Source organism: Amaranthus tricolor, chromosome 4 (assembly GCF_026212465.1).
Source record: "Amaranthus tricolor cultivar Red isolate AtriRed21 chromosome 4, ASM2621246v1, whole genome shotgun sequence".
Taxonomy (NCBI): Eukaryota; Viridiplantae; Streptophyta; class Magnoliopsida; order Caryophyllales; family Amaranthaceae; genus Amaranthus; species Amaranthus tricolor.
Window position 1 is genome coordinate 13,102,981 of NC_080050.1, and position 17,921 is coordinate 13,120,901.

The following is a 17,921-nucleotide window of genomic DNA, read 5'->3' on the forward strand; positions in this document are numbered from 1 at the left end:
AATATCAATCATTTAAAAGCTCCTTTAATTTGGTTTATGATTCCAAGTCGAGGTATTATACTAAAAGTCGTGTACAAAAATTCAGAATGTAAAACAACACAAGATCAATTCCATTCCATAAATTAATCCCACTATCCATGCAAACAAGAACACATCTACTCTTGAACTTCATAATTTTGATTTGAATCAATGATACAACTATAAGATGTTATTTTTGAACAAATACCTTTATTTCCCTAGATTCAAAAGAAACAGATACAATGATCTTAATCTACTGCCAAGTGACTACAATAGGACTTCTTACACTATAATGCCCACCCACCCAAATCAACGATCCAAACGACGAAATTCCTGATTTGCTAGTAATAATTAATCCTAACTCGGTAAAATTCACCTTATAGCTTAGCTTCTCACGAAGTTTCTTAAAATTCAACACCTTGGGTTCAACACTAACTCTAACTCCCTTAGGTTCATCAACTAAAACCTTGTAACTTATCCTAGCAGTTCCTACATTAGTCACTGTCCTCTTGTGACTAAATGTAGTAGACTTTCCTCTTTTAGAAGTGTGGAAAAGCACAGCAAAAGAAGGATAGTTCAGATCACCCGGCTTAAGTGTAATATGACTAGGATATTTATATGTTCTTCTTGCCAAAATTTTGACCTGAGCATTAGTATAATTGATGCTGCATCAATACTTCAAGTAGTCTTCTCCAATGATATCATATATGAGTCCAGGATCTAAAGCTCTTTCTGGGTTAACATGACCCGAACCAAATGCTAAAGGTGTAGCGAACTTGGTAGTTTTCGATTCGAATGTATCAGAAATCAGAAGCTTTCTTTTATCAAGAATGTAAGAAGAGGTCATTATGGCTGATTTAATTGCAGCTGGTGACCAATCTTTATAAACTTATTTGATAAGAGCAGCTAAACCGCTAACATGAGGACATGACATCGAAGTATCTGACATTATATCGAATTCCACTCCTGTTTGGTCAGTACTTGAACTCGGTTATAGATGAGATAGGAGGCCATGCAGCTAGGATGTTGACTCCAAGGTACATCTGGCTTGATCACATGAGGGTCAGTAGGACTCGGACCTCTAGACGAGAAGGAAGCGATCATAGGAGCGCGAGATCCATAGGTTGTTCCATGAAAGGAAATGGATCCTGTTAAGTTCTTATCTTGCTTCAAGTAAAGTTGAATCGCCTTACCAGCAGATGCACCCAATAAGGCCGATGGCAGAACGTGGGGGTCTGCAACAAGCTCTTCCCCTTGAATAGGATTGTTTAGTAGTAGCATCCCGGCTCCATCAGCGGCTTTTACAACAATGCCCTTTTCCATTCGGGCATTGATTCCACGCTTACATACAACGATCTTTCCTTTCACGGGCTATCCTGATAATATGGTTTAGCATCTTCTTCTAGGGAAAAGGATAGAACATCTACTCCATCAGCTACTGCTTTGTCTATGGCAGCTAATACGTCAGAGTCCGCACAACCCTCTTCCCAACATACCTTGTATGTTGCTATTCTTGATGTGAAACTGCAGGAATATGTATTAATGATTTATACTATATTTGAGGTTAAATAAATATATTCATTTCAAAAACCACTTAAGTTGTGATAGAATCGTTTTTCGAAACTTACCTAGTTTTATTAGGTTTTGTATAAACACTCCTATAAGATATCAAAAGTAGAATAATTTGCGAATTATAGACTCAAAGTTTAACACTTTGCGAATTATAGCATCAATATTTATTTTTTGCGAATTATAGCATCCAAAGTATCAAACTTTACAACTTCAAGCCAAAAACGCAGAACTCCGACCATTTAACCTAAAATTCTGACCACCAAAATGGGCGGAATTTTGTGTTTTGGCCTGAACATGTAAACTTTGATTCTTTGGTGGTTGTAATTCACAAAAAATAAACATTGAGAATGTAATTCGCGAAAGTGCTAAACTTTACGGCTATGAGTCGCAAATTATTCACAAAAGAAATTTATACTTGCAATTACTGTACTGATACACACACATTTTAGATGGTTGTTTCCAACAATTTACTTTTGTGAATAAATTTACCTGATGCCGTGGGCAACACCCTGAGCTTGTCCAAAAAGGTTAGCACCCGGGACTGCAGTTCCAGCTGCAGTGGACACAGTGTGAGTCCCATGGCCATCAGAGTCCTTAGCAGATCGAAATTCAACAGTTTCGTTGATTTTTCCACTGATTGCCTCATATCCCTTGAAGAAAAACTTTGCACCTATAATCTTCTTGCTGTAGTTAGTAACGAAAAAGTCTGTGCCTTCCACACAGGTGCCGTTCCATCTTGATGGAATTGGCGGCATTCCTATGTCAGAAAAACTGGGATGTTCTGGCCAAATTCCGGTGTCAAGAACACCTATTATTGTAAGAATGACTCGGTTGCCTTTCTCATTAATGTTAATGTCAATATATACAAGATTGTCACTATATTTTAGGAAACTAAATATTTCCTAATATTCTACATAATCACAAAGATTATACAAAAATATACAAGAAATCAAAGAGATATTATTTTAAGATATTCTAATATTCTAATACACCCCCGCAGTCGAATCGGGCGGTTTGGAGACGCTGAGACTGGAACGAAAATCATCAAATAATACTTGAGGAAGGCCTTTGGTGAAAATGTCAACAATCTGATAACGAGATGGAACATGAAGTACCCGAACATCACCACGTATAACTTTTTCTCGAACAAAATGAACGTCGATCTCAATATGCTTAGTGCGCTGATGATGGACCAGATTACCAGCTAAATAAACGACACTAATATTGTCGCAATAGACAAGGGTAGCTGTGGTAATAGGACAGTGCAGCTCAAGAAGTAAATTGCGAATCCAGTAAGTTTCAGAAACAACATTAGCAACACCACGATATTCTGCTTCAGCACTGGATTTGGAAACAGTAGGTTGTCGTTTAGCTGACCAAGAACTTAAGTTATCACCTAGAAAAACACAGTTTCCAGAAGTTGAGCGGCGAGTATCAGGACAGCCACCCCAATCAGCATCGGTATAGGACAAAAGAGTTGAAATATTAGAACGATGTAACTGCAGACCATAGGGAAGAGTACCCTTCACATAGCGAAGAATGTGGTGAATAGCAGCCATATGTTCAATGCGAGGATCATGCATATAGAGGCAAACTTGCTGAACAGCATATGAAATATCTGGGCGAGTGAAAGTAAGATACTACAAAGCACCAGCTAGGCTACGATACAAGGTAGGATCTTCACAAGGAGAACCAGCATTAGCACAAAGTTTGCAGGAGTAGCAACAGGATTACATTGAGACATGCCAGTCTTTTCAAGAATTTCAGAGGCATACCTTTGTTGAGAGAGAAAGAGGCCTGTAGAAGTACGAGTAACAGCAATACCCAAGAAATAATTAAGAGGACCCAAATCCTTCATGGCAAATTCAGAGCTAAGTTTGGACATAATGGACTCATGAAGTGAATATGAGGAAGCTGTGAGAATAATATCGTCCACATATAATAGCAGATAAGCAATATCAGAGCCATGACAATAAACAAACAAGGAATTATCAGAAATGTTGTTAGAAAAGTCAATAGTAGTTGCAAAAGTAGCAAACCGGTAATACCAAGCACGAGGAGCCTGTTTGAGACCATAAAGAGACTTACGAAGAAGACAAACATGATCAGGACGAGTAGAATCACGAAAACCCATAGGCTGATGCATGTAAACAGTCTCAGTTAAATGACCATGTAAAAAAGCATTCTTAACATCAAGCTGATGAATAGACCAAGACCTGGAAAGAGTAATACTTAAAACAATGCGAATAGAAGCAGGTTTCACAACCGGACTAAAAGTCTCATCATAATCAATGCCTTCCCTTTGAGATTTACCATCACCAACAAGACGCGCTTTATAGCGCTCAAAAGAGCCATCGGACTTGGTCTTGACACGAAACACCCATAAAGACCGAATGATATTTGCATTAGGAGGACGCGGCACCAAATCCCAAGTATGATTCTCAATAAAGGCATCAAATTCTTCTTTCATGGCTAACTTCCAATTTGGGTCATGAAGGGCATGAAGAAGAGATGTAGGTAAAGGTGAAAAAGAAACAGATAAAGCCTGAGAGTAGTATTTGGGATTGGGTTTGAAAATACCATGTTTACTCCGCGTAGTTATACCGGTGGATGAGGAAGGAAGAGGGGGGTTGATTGGGATGCGTGAGGCAGGCCCAATAGAGAAAGGGGAGGAAGGAGGGGGCTGTTGGACTGGGCTGCATGAGGCAGGCTCAGTTGAGGGAAGGGAGGAGGAGGGGTACTGGATTAGGGTGGGGCTGATGGGGCTGGGGGGTACTGGATTGGGGCTGGCCCAGTAGGAGAGGGAGGGAAAGGAGGGGATTGGATGGAGACTGGGCTGCGTGAGGCAGGCCTAGTAGGGGAGAGGGAGGATGGAGATTGAGGGATGGTAGTTGGGCCTGACAGAGAAGGAGGCCCATGAGTTGAAGAAGGCTGGCAGAGAGAGGAGGGAGATTCTGACGGTGGGCTCAAAAATGGATTAGGCCCAGAAGAATGTGTAGGGGCTGTTTTAAGTAATTGAAGGTGAATATTATCATCTAAAAATTGATAGGTTGGGAGAGATGAAGAAGGTGATTGAGAAAATGGAAAAGTGGTCTCATCAAAAAGAACATGCCGAGATATAATGATTTTACGGGTTGTGAGATCATAGCACTTGTAACCCCTATGAGAAGAGGGATATCCTAAAAAGACACATGGAGCGGAGTGTGGTTGGAGTTTGTGAATAGTAGTAGAGGGAAAAAGAGGAAAATATAAACACCCAAAAACCCGTGGATGAGTATATGTAGGAGACTTACGGTATAGAATATGAGTGGGAGTGAGATTATCAAGAAGTTTAGAAGGAAGAATATTGAGGAGATAAGTGGCTGTGTTTAAGGCGTGAGGCCAAAAAGACGGAGGAAGAGAGGCATGACACAAAAGAGTGCGTATGATATTATTTATGGATCGAATTTTTCGTTCGGATTTGCCATTTTGGGATGATGTGTAAGGACAAGAAAAACGAAGTGAAATGCCTCGACTAGTGAAAAATTGACGAAACATATTATTGTCAAATTCACTCCTATTATCGCATTAGAAAGATTTTATATTAAGCTCAAATTGGGTGTTAATAAAAGTATGAAAATTCACAAACACATCATAAACTTGAGATTTGCGATATAAAGGAAAAGTCCACAAAAAATTTGTATAATTATCAAGAAAAAGAACATAATATTTATATCCCGATGGACTAGAAATAGGAGACGTCCACAAATCACTATGAATAATATCAAAAGGTTTAGAACTCATAGCCATAGAATTAACAAAAGGTAATTGGATGTGTTTCCCTAAAGGACAAGAATGACAAACAAAATGAGGATCTTTATTACATTTAATTAAACTAGAGGAATACAAAAAATTTAAAACCGCATTGCCCGGATGTCCTAAACGGGAATACCAAATACTAGAGGAAAGAGCGGAAAAAACTGATGATATGGAGGATGAAGGAGTAGCTCAATGTGCGGATGAAAAAGGATAAAGATCACCCGTGCTATTAGATCTCAGGACGATGCTCCCCGTGGCCAAATCCTTCAAAGAAAAGCCAAAAGGATCAAATTCAACGGAAACCATATTATCATGAGTGAATTTTCGAACGGAAATGAGATTTTTAATAAGTTTAGGTGCATGTAAGACATTTTTGAGGGAAAGGGACTTTTGGGAAGAAGGAAAAGAAATATGCCCGTGACCAAGAACTGGAATTAAATTACCATTACCGACAACAATAGCATTATTGAATTGATGCTTTAAAAGAAAATAAGGAAGAAGAGTACCTTGAGAACGAGTCATGTGGGATGTGGCACCGGTATCCATATAAAATTGCTCATCCGGAGTAGATAAAGAAAGAGTGTTCATTGCATGATCGATGTCCGTAGGAATAAAATTTGAAGAAGTATTAGTCCCGGTGTGATAGCTTTGTGCCGGACGTGGCCCAAGTACACCATCAGAATATCCATTGTTTGAAAAATGAGGAGCCCAAGATGTAGTAGGAAAGGGGGCAGCAGGCTGGGCCCAAGTATGTTCGGCCCAAGAAGGCCCCCCATAATAAGAAGAAGAAGGAGAAGGACTTGGGCCAGAATGATTGCTGTTGGGCCGAGATGAATGGAAAACAGTAGGTCTGGGATGGGGCTGCTGCCAGTGTCCATACCCACTGATGGAGCCATGGTGGCTGCCACGGTGGGTCCGGCCACCACGACGAGAGTGGCGGTGGACACCACGGTGGTGAGAAGGGCCGCGGTTTATAAATGGAGTGGAATTTTCAGAAAAGTACCTTTGTTTGAAGCAAGAAGAGCCGAATCTTGAGAGGGAGAAGTATGCTTATGATTAGAGCATTCTTCCAATTCCAACATAGAACGAAGAGTATCAAAGGAGGGAATAGGATTCATATGTTGAACCAAAGACCGAAAAGTTTTGTACTCCGAAGTTAACCCATGAAGAACTTGAAGAGCCAAGCGATTGTCGGTGATGGAAGTGCCAAGATTATTAAGAGAAGTGGCAATACTTTCAATTTCATTGATAAAGAAATGTCATTAAATTGAGATTCAAGATGAAGGATTCGGGATGTCTTATTATTTTGGAAATTGTTCTCAAGACGAGTCCAAGCATCAAAAGCACAATCATCGGGACGAACTATAGTTTGAAGAAGAGAGGGATTAATAGAGCCATAAATCCATGTTCGAACAATGTCATCAAGACGTTGCCAATCAGAATCTTTAGAAACTAAAACTTTAGAGGAGTCATCGGGAAGAATATGAGAGTCCACAAGGTGAGCACGACAATGAAGCTTGAATAAGGTGACCCAAGTATGAAAATTGGAACCATCTTCATTAAGTTGAATGGGAATACTTGTTTTAATGTTAGTAATCAAAGTAGCGGGATGAATTTTGGTGGGAGAGGCCATGTGAAATAGACTACATTTAATAAAGCTTAATTATAAGTGATTAAGCTAATTGCGGTTATTAAGTGAGTTAATTCGAGTAATAATATTATTATTTTGATAATATTGACTCAAGTATTTCATTTGTTAACATTTTCAAGAAAGAGGTATATTTTATTTAATGTATAAAATTCGTATAAAGAATACTTCGATAAAAGTGTATTTTGATTATATTTTATTAATTGATTACTATCTTATCTTTATAAAAATAAATTTAAATAAAGTATTGAAAAATAAATTCCTAAATGCAATCCTTATTCATACTACCAATTACGAAATTTTACTTATTTCGTAAATTGTCTATTATACCCTTACAACATGTCTTATATAAGATTGTCTTACGACGAGACGACTTTAATAGAACATTATGGGTCAAACCTAAAAATAAAAACCCATTTTACCACAAATAAACCGACACACCCCTTCCCCATTTCTTTCTTCATCCTCATCTTTTATTCATTCAAACTCTCAACACTGCCTCCTTTCCTCTCCCTCACGGTTCAGTAGCAGCCGGTTCTTGTGATCCCTCCACCGTCAACGGAGCTGCTGCACCACCTTTGTCGCCACTTCAGTCACCACTTCCGCACCTCTTTGTTTTTGGTTTATTGAAGAATCAAGTTAGGGTTTCTGATTTGGGAAAAAATTAGTGAATTGAAGTTCAAGATTGAAAGTTGAAAGGTTTTCAATGGTGATTGAGGTAATCCACAAACTATTTTATTTAAGTATAAATTGAATGTTTTAAAGTAATTTTATGTTCTTAAGTATATACAATGATTGTTGAATTTTGGTAGTAGTTTAGTATTCATGGTTTAATTTGGGTCGTGGATTCAATTTGGGTATCAACTTGAATTTAATTAGAGTATATGAGTTTAACTAGTAATTGGGTTCTTGCTAGTGTTGATTAGTATTGGTTATTTGGGTTATTTGATTTCTAGTATCAAATTGAGTATTTGGGATTTTGAAATTTCAGTTCATAATCTGAACAATATGTTTTGGCTATTTTGGGGATGGTTTTGATTGTTTTTGGATTATGGTGTCTTCATGATATTTGTAGAGCTTCGAGTCGCGATCACGTAGGCACTTGAATCGCCCCAAGATGAGTTCGTATGAGAGAGTTATGTTCAAAACAGTGACATACCCGCAGGCTGTCATGAAAATCAATACTGAACCTTCTGTTTTGGCTATTTTGGGATAGTTTTGATTCTTTTTGGGTTCTGGTGTCTCATGATATTTGTAGAGCTTCGAGTCGCGATCACGTAGGCACTTGAATCGCCCCAAGATGAGTTCGTATGAGAGAGTTATGATCAAATTACTAACAAGTGTCCTGTTATGGTACTAAAATGGAATTTATTATGTGGGATTAGGAAGTATAAAATAAATTGGAGGTTTAAGGTTATTTATTCAGTAATTGAGATTAACTTAGGTTTATTTTTTTCCCTTTATGGATTGGTATTGTTGGGTTATGGATCTTAATTGAATAATATGAGTGTTTGGTTCAAGTATAAATTTGGGAACATATGAATTGATTGGTATTTTAATTATTGATTGTTATTCATGGCGTAGAAAGGTAATCTACAAGCAAACTACTACCTTATCTTTTAAATTTAATTCAAGTATTTGAAAGTTCAAGTTATGTTTTATAAGGTGTGGTATTACTACTATTGATATTTGAGCAAAATCGTTTGGTGTTTGAAACTGTGGATTTTGACCTTGTTTGACCTTGCTCTTGGTCCTTATTAAATTATTGTTTTGAATGTGCATATGTTTTTATATATGAGCTTTTAAATATTGTATTCATTTAAAGAGATTACAAAAACATATTTTGTATGTTACTAACTTATAAAATACGAGTCTTGAAATATTGTATTATGAAAATGAGGTATGATTGTTGATTTCAAAGAAAATCAATTGAATTATTGTTTTGTTTTATATTGAAATGTTCGACATTGAAGAATGTCCGTTTAAGGGAATTGGCAACGGATATTTATATCCGGATTATTGTGAAATCCTATAGCTTGATAATAGGTAATGGTTATTTCGATCGGTCTCGAGCCCCCGATCCCGTTTCGTTCTTGCAAGAACCGTATTTTCGGTGATGACGATCACCCGTGTTCTCAGGATTTAGATCAAGCCTACTTTCTGACGGTCCATATATTCCCACGTTTTAAGTGTTGTTAAATTATTGATTTAATAAGAGTTTTGAATAAATACGTTTGGTACATAAAGTTTTGTTTGTTTTGCAAATGATATCATATTTGTCATTTGCCGTATTGTTTCGCTATTGACTTGTAAAGTAATAGCCGCATTTTGATTTACGCTATTAACTTGTAAAGTTATAGCCGTGTTTTGATTCGTTATGAACTAAAGGTTCATAGCCGCATTTATGTCGATACCAAACGATCTTTTTAAAAGAGTTTTGATTTACGCTATTAACTTGTAAAGTAATAGCCATGTTTTGATTCCTTATGAACTAAAGGTTCATAGCCGCATTTATGTCGATATCAAACGGTCTTTTAAAAGTGTTTTGAGAAGGATAAAATAATGTTTATAAATGGTTACCAAGTGAACAAGGAATTTGATTGGAGATGTTTATTAATGACTTGTATACAAATGTAGTAGTTTGTTGGATTACTCAACAATGCAATTGTTGACAGTTTTTTTTTATATAGGGCCTATCTCTTACAGGGGATAGATCCACTTTCAGGTTGCCATTTTTTAGTGCGGATGGATGTGCTGCTCATTTATGTGTCATGTGTTGCAATAGCGAGGACATCGTTTCCGGAAGGTTAACTTATAATGATATTTTGACAAATCATGTCTTTAAAAAAAAAAAATAGATATTTTATAATGTATTAACTTAGTTTATAACTGAGTTGTAAGTAATTGTATTACAGTTTTGTAAAGTTTTTAAATACTCTGATATTGGTTGCTGTGGCTATCGAGCCACAGATCGGATTCAACCCAGACTTCTATAAGTCTTTCGCTGTGCTTTGTAGACAATATTATTATATTGTTTACGCCAGTTTGGGCTGTTTCACCATGAAGAAGAAAGGTTAAAGAAAAGAAGGAGAAGAGAAAGACAAAAGATGGCGGCAAGGAGAAGGAAAAGGAGTCGGGATCAAAAAACCGAAGCTTCTGATACCATGTAAGAATGACTCGGTTGCCTTTCTCATTAATGTTAATGTCAATATATACAAGATTGTCACTATATTTTAGGAAACTAAATATTTCCTAATATTCTACATAATCACAAAGATTATACAAAAATATGCAAGAAATCAAAAAGATATTATTCTAAGATATTCTAAGATATTCTAATATTCTAATAATTATGACATCTGATTCCCGGTGCTTCCAGTCACTTCTGTTCCATAACCCTGCTCGGCCTAATAAAATGGGGCAAGTATGTAGTTTGAGGACTTCGTATCTCATCTTGAGCTACATAAAGTAACCCATCTATATTGGCTAACGAACTATATTGTTCGCTTGTTAGCTTAGCGGAAAAACCAGTCATGGTAGTCTCATAGGTGTAAAGAAGCTCGGGAGCAAATCTTTCATGATCTTCATCAGCCGATGTTCTGGTAAACTGTAATATCTCTTCATACCATTCTCAGGGTTGCTTGTAAAAACTGTTTAGTTGTTCCAAGACTTTAGAATTATCCATGTGAATAATGTATGTTTTTCTATCAGCTGATGCAGCAGATGTTACAGCGAAAAGAGTAACAAGAATCAACCGCAATATCCTGATGGCAGTTTTCATGCTGGCGGGTTAGGAGCACTGGCTACGGGTAGCTGCAGAGATGTGAAATTCATTGAGCCATTAACTATTAGCCATCATTAAAAATAATCCGAGCTGCTCCAAAAGGATGCTACTAATAATATGAATTGATAAGCATGATAAACTGATTAGCAATAGACTGACATATGATCATACAACACTCCGTTGCCCCAAGTGCCAACCTATACGGGTTTTGGGAGGTTCAAATGTACGCCACCTAAACCTTGTAAAAACGAAGTGGTTGTTTTCATTTGAGTGTTGAACATTAACTTAATCCAACCAAAACAACTTTGTACAATGCTGAAACCCAACCATAAAACTCACCTTAAACCAAAACCATCCTAAATGACTTGTTTGCCACCTCTTACGGTAGTTTCTTGGAACTGTTGAAAACAAATATATTAGAACATAGCTTACCTAAATTGACTTGAAAGCATAGATTACTACCAGTGTGACATGATTCACTAATCTTCACTGGAATCGCAAATCGAAAAAAGTGAATCATGGTCGATTTTAGACAAATTTTAGCAAATCATGAATTCAAAACGCGAATTATGTTACAGTGATTACTACAAAAGAAATGCATTTGAATTTTATTACTGCATATTTTCATAACAATGATTGGAATGATGTTAACTGATCATGGAGACCAAATACTTGTGTCTCTTTAAGGAATGACAGCAAGGTTTGCCATCCTTAAGAAACTAATCTGAACAATAATCAAAAATATAATATAATTGTAATATAAAAGAGTAAGAGTACATATCATTAGTAATTGTCAAGGAACCAATTTAACCAAAAGCTTAAGCTGATGGTTAAAGCCTCAGGATATGTTATATACTCTAACACGCCCCCTCACACGAGACCCCATTGGGCTAGAATTGTGGATGCATATGTTATATACTCTTAACAGTAATGATAAATACCTTTCCTTTGAACTCTGCCCCAGTTAAATGAAGAATTAGATTGATGATTAGCTTTGTTAGATGCATTCTTTATATAAGCAAGCTAAATCCCTGAATGGAATGTGACTGCAACCACATACAGTAATATTTTTAAAGAACATCAATAATTGGTTCAAGACAAGTATGGGCACACAATACCACTAATCTTTTAAAATTTCATTGCTCAATTATTGTAATACTACTCTGTCCTACTCAATTTGCCTAATTTTCCATTTTAGTCTGTCTCAATAAATTTGGTTTATTTCTCTTTTCACAAATTCTTAAATGTGATCGTCTCTTGGCGAGACCATCTCTATTGATTGGCCCATATATTTAGTATATTAAAGTGATTACTTATAATTTAAATTGATCAATTACAAAAATAAACTAAATGTATGGGTCCGTCTCATAGTGACACGGTCTTATACATGATGAGCTAATTTATTTTTAGATATAGAACCACCATTTTTAATCTTTATATTATAACTCATATTTCTAAATACCCTGTTTTGTTACCTCAGTACTCAAAAGTTTTCGGTCTTCGTGCCAAAAGCTAATGGGGCTAAATGGCCGAGACAGAGGATTAGATCCTTAACCAATAACCATTGGTGAATCAAAAACTAGTCTCATCATGAAATATAAAACTTAACCTTAAGTCTATAAAAACTGGCAAAAGTATAGTAATGTTTTAAAGGTATGTGTTCCCTGTGGCTGTGTTGGTTGAAGCATATGATATGAAGCTTTGAAAGAAGTGGATGAATGAGTCTATCCACTATAATTGGTAGTGAGTGATGGAAAAGATGTCATTATAAGGAATAGAAGATGATTTAGGGCCTCCTCCCCCACCAAAAAGAGTAAAGAAAGAGGGAAGGATTTTGCTCCCTAATATAATACTTATTTAGGTATTATCAAGCGGATGATCATGCTTCTTATCAAACATTCTATCAACTTATTGGCTATAAGTCTGCTATCAGTTTATAAGACATATTTAATACTTCAGCAAGAAAAATGTGCCATCAATAAGGATAGACTAAAAAAATCTTGAAGAAAGGATAAAGTGCAGAAATACATCAATGAGCTTTTATTAACATTATTATAAAAACTTCTACTTTTTACTTACTTCTATCATTCTATGTAGGGATGGGCATTCAAGGGTCTGAGTCGGATCTGGACCCTACTTGGACCCGAATCCTAACTTTAAGGTTAGGTCCAAACTCGGACCCTAATTTTAAGAGTCCAACAAATTAAACCCGAAACCAAAACCCTTAGAGCCTGGACTCAGATCCTTAGGGTCTAGACCCGAACGTTAAATATCATTTTCTTAAGAGAGATTTAAGGGCACAAATTACTCCAACACTAAAACCCAAGTCCTATGTTATATTTACTAGTCCAAAGCCATGATTCTTGGAGATTAGAATAGATTAAGAAATATCATATCACAATCAACAAGGAAACTCTGGCGAATCGAGTAGCCGGTTATGCTCATCGCATTGGCTGCATTGTGTGAAGGTTTGAAAACAAAATGAATGAATTAGTAAAAGATTACTAACTTGCACATTCTAAATATCTGGTTTACATGAATTACAAACAAAAGAAAAATCAAAATATTGATCATAAAAACAGACACAAATAATCAGCTTTCCAAATCAACAACTACCAATTGAATCAATACAGTGAGGATCTCAAAATAACCTATGATTCCAAATAAATTATTACCAGTTGAATCAATACAATGAGAATGTCAGAATAACCAGTAAATCTCCAGATTCTGTAAAAACAGAAAGAGTGATCTTTATCAGTTTACTGCCAAGTGACTGCAATAGGACTTCCAACAATATAATGCCCGCCTACCCAAATCAATGATCCAAAGGATGAAATTCCTGATCTGGTAGTAATATTTGCTCCAGACCCAGTAAAACTTACCTTATAACTCAGCTTCTGACCCAGTTTATTAAAGCTCAAAACATCAGGTTTAACACTAACCTTAACATTTTTAGGTTTATCTACAAAGACCTTGTAACTTATCTTAGGAGTTCCTACATTTGTCACTGTTCTCTTGTAAGTAAATGTCGTCTTTCCTTTTTTGAAAGCGTCAAATATTACAGCAAAAGAGGGATAGTTTAGATCACCCGGATGAAGTGTTTTCGATCCTTTTCGACAACTATACTTCTTTCTTGCCAAAATGGTGACCTGAGCATCAGTGTAATTGATACTGCATAAATACTGCAAGTAGTCTTCTGCACTGATGTCATATACAAGACCCGGATCTGATGCTCTTTCTGGGTTCACATGACCCGACCCAAATGCAAAAGGTGTTGCAAACTTGGTAATTTTTGTTACCAACGCATCGGAAATTCTTTGCCTTTTGTTGTCGTGTGTGTACGCAGATGTCATAATGGCGGATTTTATAGCAGCTGGTGACCAATCTTTATGGACTGATTTTACTAGTGCAGCTATTCCACTTAGGTGAGGACAAGACATTGAAGTACCTGAGACTATATTGAACTGCACTCTTCTAGTGTCCTGTTTTAGCTCGGTTGGTGCTATGTTCGGAGGCCATGCAGCTAGAATGTTTACTCCAGGGGCAGTTATGTCTGGCTTTATGACGTAAGGGTCCACGAGACTTGGACCTCGAGATGAGAAGGCTGCCACTACTGGGGCCCGTGCTCCATATCTCGTACCATAGAATGTTATCGATGCTGTTAGGTTGTTGTTTTGAAGATAGTACCCTTTGATGGCATTTGCAGCTGAAGCTCCTACGGTAGTGCCTGGCAGAATATGAGGATCGGCGAAAAGCTCTTCCCCTTGAGTAGGGCTATTAAGCAGTATCATCCCTGCTCCTCCAGCTGATTTTACGAAAAAACCTTTCTCGGTTCTGCCATTTAAACCACGGTCACAGAGTACTATCTTGCCTTTTACTAGGCTCGAAGATAGGGAACCGTTGATGCAAAACTCAGCCTTTCTACCTCCTGCTGTTTCTTTGTAGACAAGTGGGAGTTCTTTTGTCTTCTTTGCACCGGAATAAAGAGATGATCCCTTGAAATTTTTTCCATTACTTAAGCTTACTTTAGTAGGGAAAGTTCGGTCGATGTAGCTAGCTGCGACAGTCATCATCCATGGAGCCATATTGCCTACAGTTGAAGGGATTGGGCCAGAATTTCCTGCAGAGCATGAGAAGAAAACACCCTTTTCAATGGCTCCGAATGCTGCTATTGCCATGCTATCCAGATAATAAGGCCTTGGAAGTCCTCCAAGGGAAAGAGATAGCACATCAACTCCGTCTGCAACTGCTTGGTCTATGGCAGCTAATATGTCTGAGCTCGCACAGCCCCTGTCCCAGCAGACCTTGTATGCTGCTATTCTTGACGTAAATCTATTTTAATATACAATTTGTAAATAATCAAGCATAATCTCCGATAAATAACATCAATAAATATATAGAAAAATAAAACAAATATTTTGTATATCCTGTTTTAAGGATGGTCTCCATGACTCTATCACATATTCACGGTCAACTCAGACTCATCATTTCACCTCAAATACACATGTTAGTCCTTAACACTTAACACGGTAAAGAAACTTAATACTACATTTTTAGTCGAAAACAAAAAAGTTGCATAAGATGTTATTTTTGATACTAATAACATATAACTTTTGTCTAAGTAACTTAGCTTGAAACACACGGAACTAGTGTAACATAATTTGTCACTCAATTCACTTTTTGAATTCGCGATTCGCTCAAAATGACTCTAAAATAACCCAAAGACCGTAATTCGCTTTTTTTGATTCGCGATTCGCAAGGAGATTAGTGAATCATGTGACAGTGCACGGAACCATTATAATTGTTGTTAATTAGACAGGCTTATTTTCAAGTGTATTATAAGAAGAGAACGAAAATGATCACACTGGTGCATATATTTCAAGAAAATACCTCATTCCACTGGCGGTACCCTTAGCCATTCCAAAGAGACTAGCTCCAGGAACCATATTCCCTGCTGCAGTAGATGCAGTGTGTGTCCCATGACCGTTGGAATCCCTGGCAGACCGAAAGTCATCCGTGCCATTGATTCTGCCATTTATTGCCTCATACCCTTTGAGAAATGCCCTTGCACCGATCAGTTTCTTATTGCAGTTAGTGGCCGAAAAGTTTGCACCTTTCTCACAAGCACCTTTCCATCTTGCTGGAACCCAGGACAATCCTTTGTCATGAAAACTGATGTGTTCCGGCCAAATTCCAGTGTCAAGAACACCTACTATTACATCCGATTGCAAACTAGATTCATTCCATAATCCTCGGCTTAACTCAAGGCCGAGAAAATGGGTTGAATATGTAGTGTGAAGGCTTAGTATCACATCAGGACTTACAAGAAGTACCCCATCAATATTATTTAAGGATTGAACCTGTTTCGTGGTAAGCTTGGCAGCGAAACCAGTCATTGTAGTTTCATAAGTATAAAGAAGCTCAGGAGCCAATGAATTTAAATCTTCTTCATCTTGAGAAGCTGGGTTTTTAATAGATTTTAGAACTGATTCATACCATTCTCGCGGTTGCCTTCTTAGACTCTTTAATTCAACGATTTTAGAATTATTGGTGTGAACTATGTATGTTGTTCTGTCATCAGCTGATGCAATTGTTGTTGCAGTCAATGAAACTAGTAGAACTAGCCACACCATCGTCATTTGTACCATATTGGTAGCTGCAACAATGAAAATCGGTTAAACATATATTTATTGAATATACAAAGTGCAACACAAAAATTAAAACATTGTTAATACAGTAACAAACACAAAGCCTCAATCCTAAAAGATTGGTGTTAGAATCTTACAGAATGAGTCTACCAATATTTTACACCTTACCGTTACTTAACTAATTAGGCGAATAGATTGTTTACACGAAAATGGTAGAAGAAAATGATAGAACATCACTGTCCTAAAACAAAGTATGTAGTGATTCTACATGCTATATAGAAAAACAAAGTATGTAGTAATTCTACATGCTATATAGAAAATTTCAATGGCACGCGGTAATTTTAGTAGATGATAATAAATTTGTTATTGGGCATGTACACATTAAGACCCGCATCCGAGAAGAGTTAACTGCATATAAACCCGATGGTGTTTCATCCTAAAACCAATTGGTATTAGGAGTAGCCCATCAAGTATATATGTTAGTTAATTTTTCTCTAATTCTCCGATGTGGGATCACATGTGGGTTACTTTTCGAACAGATGAATCATGAAAGACAGTATTGTTGAGCAAAGCAGAGTTATTTACCTTTGTTTCGTCGCTACTCACTTGGCAAAAGAAGATAGTGCATAGCTTAGTTAGATGGCATTCTATATATAAGCAAGCCATAGACAGTGAGCAAATGGAACTACAGATCTTTACTTACATAAATGGTATGCAATGATTACAAAATTCTTTTTAAGGTAGGAGAAGTGATTATTTAGCAAGCAATTTTTTTAGACCAGCTGCCTTATTTAGTAAGTTCTTCCAAACTGTAATGCACTTAACATCATAAGAAAAAGGAAAGCGTAGGCACTCATGACTCACAGTAAGTTATATGATCATGCTTGTTGTAAGAAATTTCATCCATCAAGCAAAAGCAGTGATTTTCAAGAGGTGAAAAGTTTGAATTAGCATTTTATCATGAATTCTACTATTTGATTATCATGCTTTAATTGAAAAAACAGAAGACAGTTTCAATAAATCCATGGTTATCATAATTGAGTATCATACAAAAATCAGATGTTTTAAGAGCTTCAAAGTGATGAAATTAGTCATCCCAAAATGCATTAATCAATAACTTGTATTTCATTAATCCAAATTATTCGCTACATTGTCTCAACCCATTATAAGTTGGATATTGTGTTATTACTTATAATTCGGATATCTGAGTAAATTACGTATGTTAGGTGTTGGAGATATCCTTCATCACTAAAATAGTGGGCTGTAATTGCATATAATGCTTACTAAGGTAATCCTTCTAATACCCCTAATACCATATAGTTTAGGGATAGAGTATATCTTATTAAGTGTGTATGCAAGTCAACACATATAACCCATTATTTTGTGGTTCCGAACTCACGGGTGCCTTGTGCATGTATCCACACAGGTGGACCCACGGATGATTATGTAACGA

The 17,921-nt window shown here is 36.8% G+C and overlaps 1 protein-coding gene and 1 pseudogene across 1 annotated transcript; both read right to left on the minus strand.

Moving 5' to 3' along the window:
- Window positions 1-271: 271 nt before the first annotated feature.
- On the minus strand, window positions 272-11,797 carry LOC130809840 (subtilisin-like protease SBT1.1; annotated as a pseudogene).
- Window positions 11,798-13,189: 1,392 nt separating this feature from the next.
- Window positions 13,190-17,209, minus strand: LOC130809841 (subtilisin-like protease SBT1.1). Its single transcript, XM_057675672.1, has 3 exons — window positions 17,054-17,209; window positions 15,711-16,476; window positions 13,190-15,152 (listed from the first exon to the last, which is right to left on the minus strand). The coding sequence occupies exons 2-3, from the start codon at window positions 16,466-16,468 to the stop codon at window positions 13,580-13,582; spliced, it is 2,331 nt and encodes a 776-aa protein (XP_057531655.1). The 5' UTR covers window positions 16,469-16,476; window positions 17,054-17,209; the 3' UTR covers window positions 13,190-13,579.
- Between the last annotated feature and the right edge of the window lie 712 nt (window positions 17,210-17,921).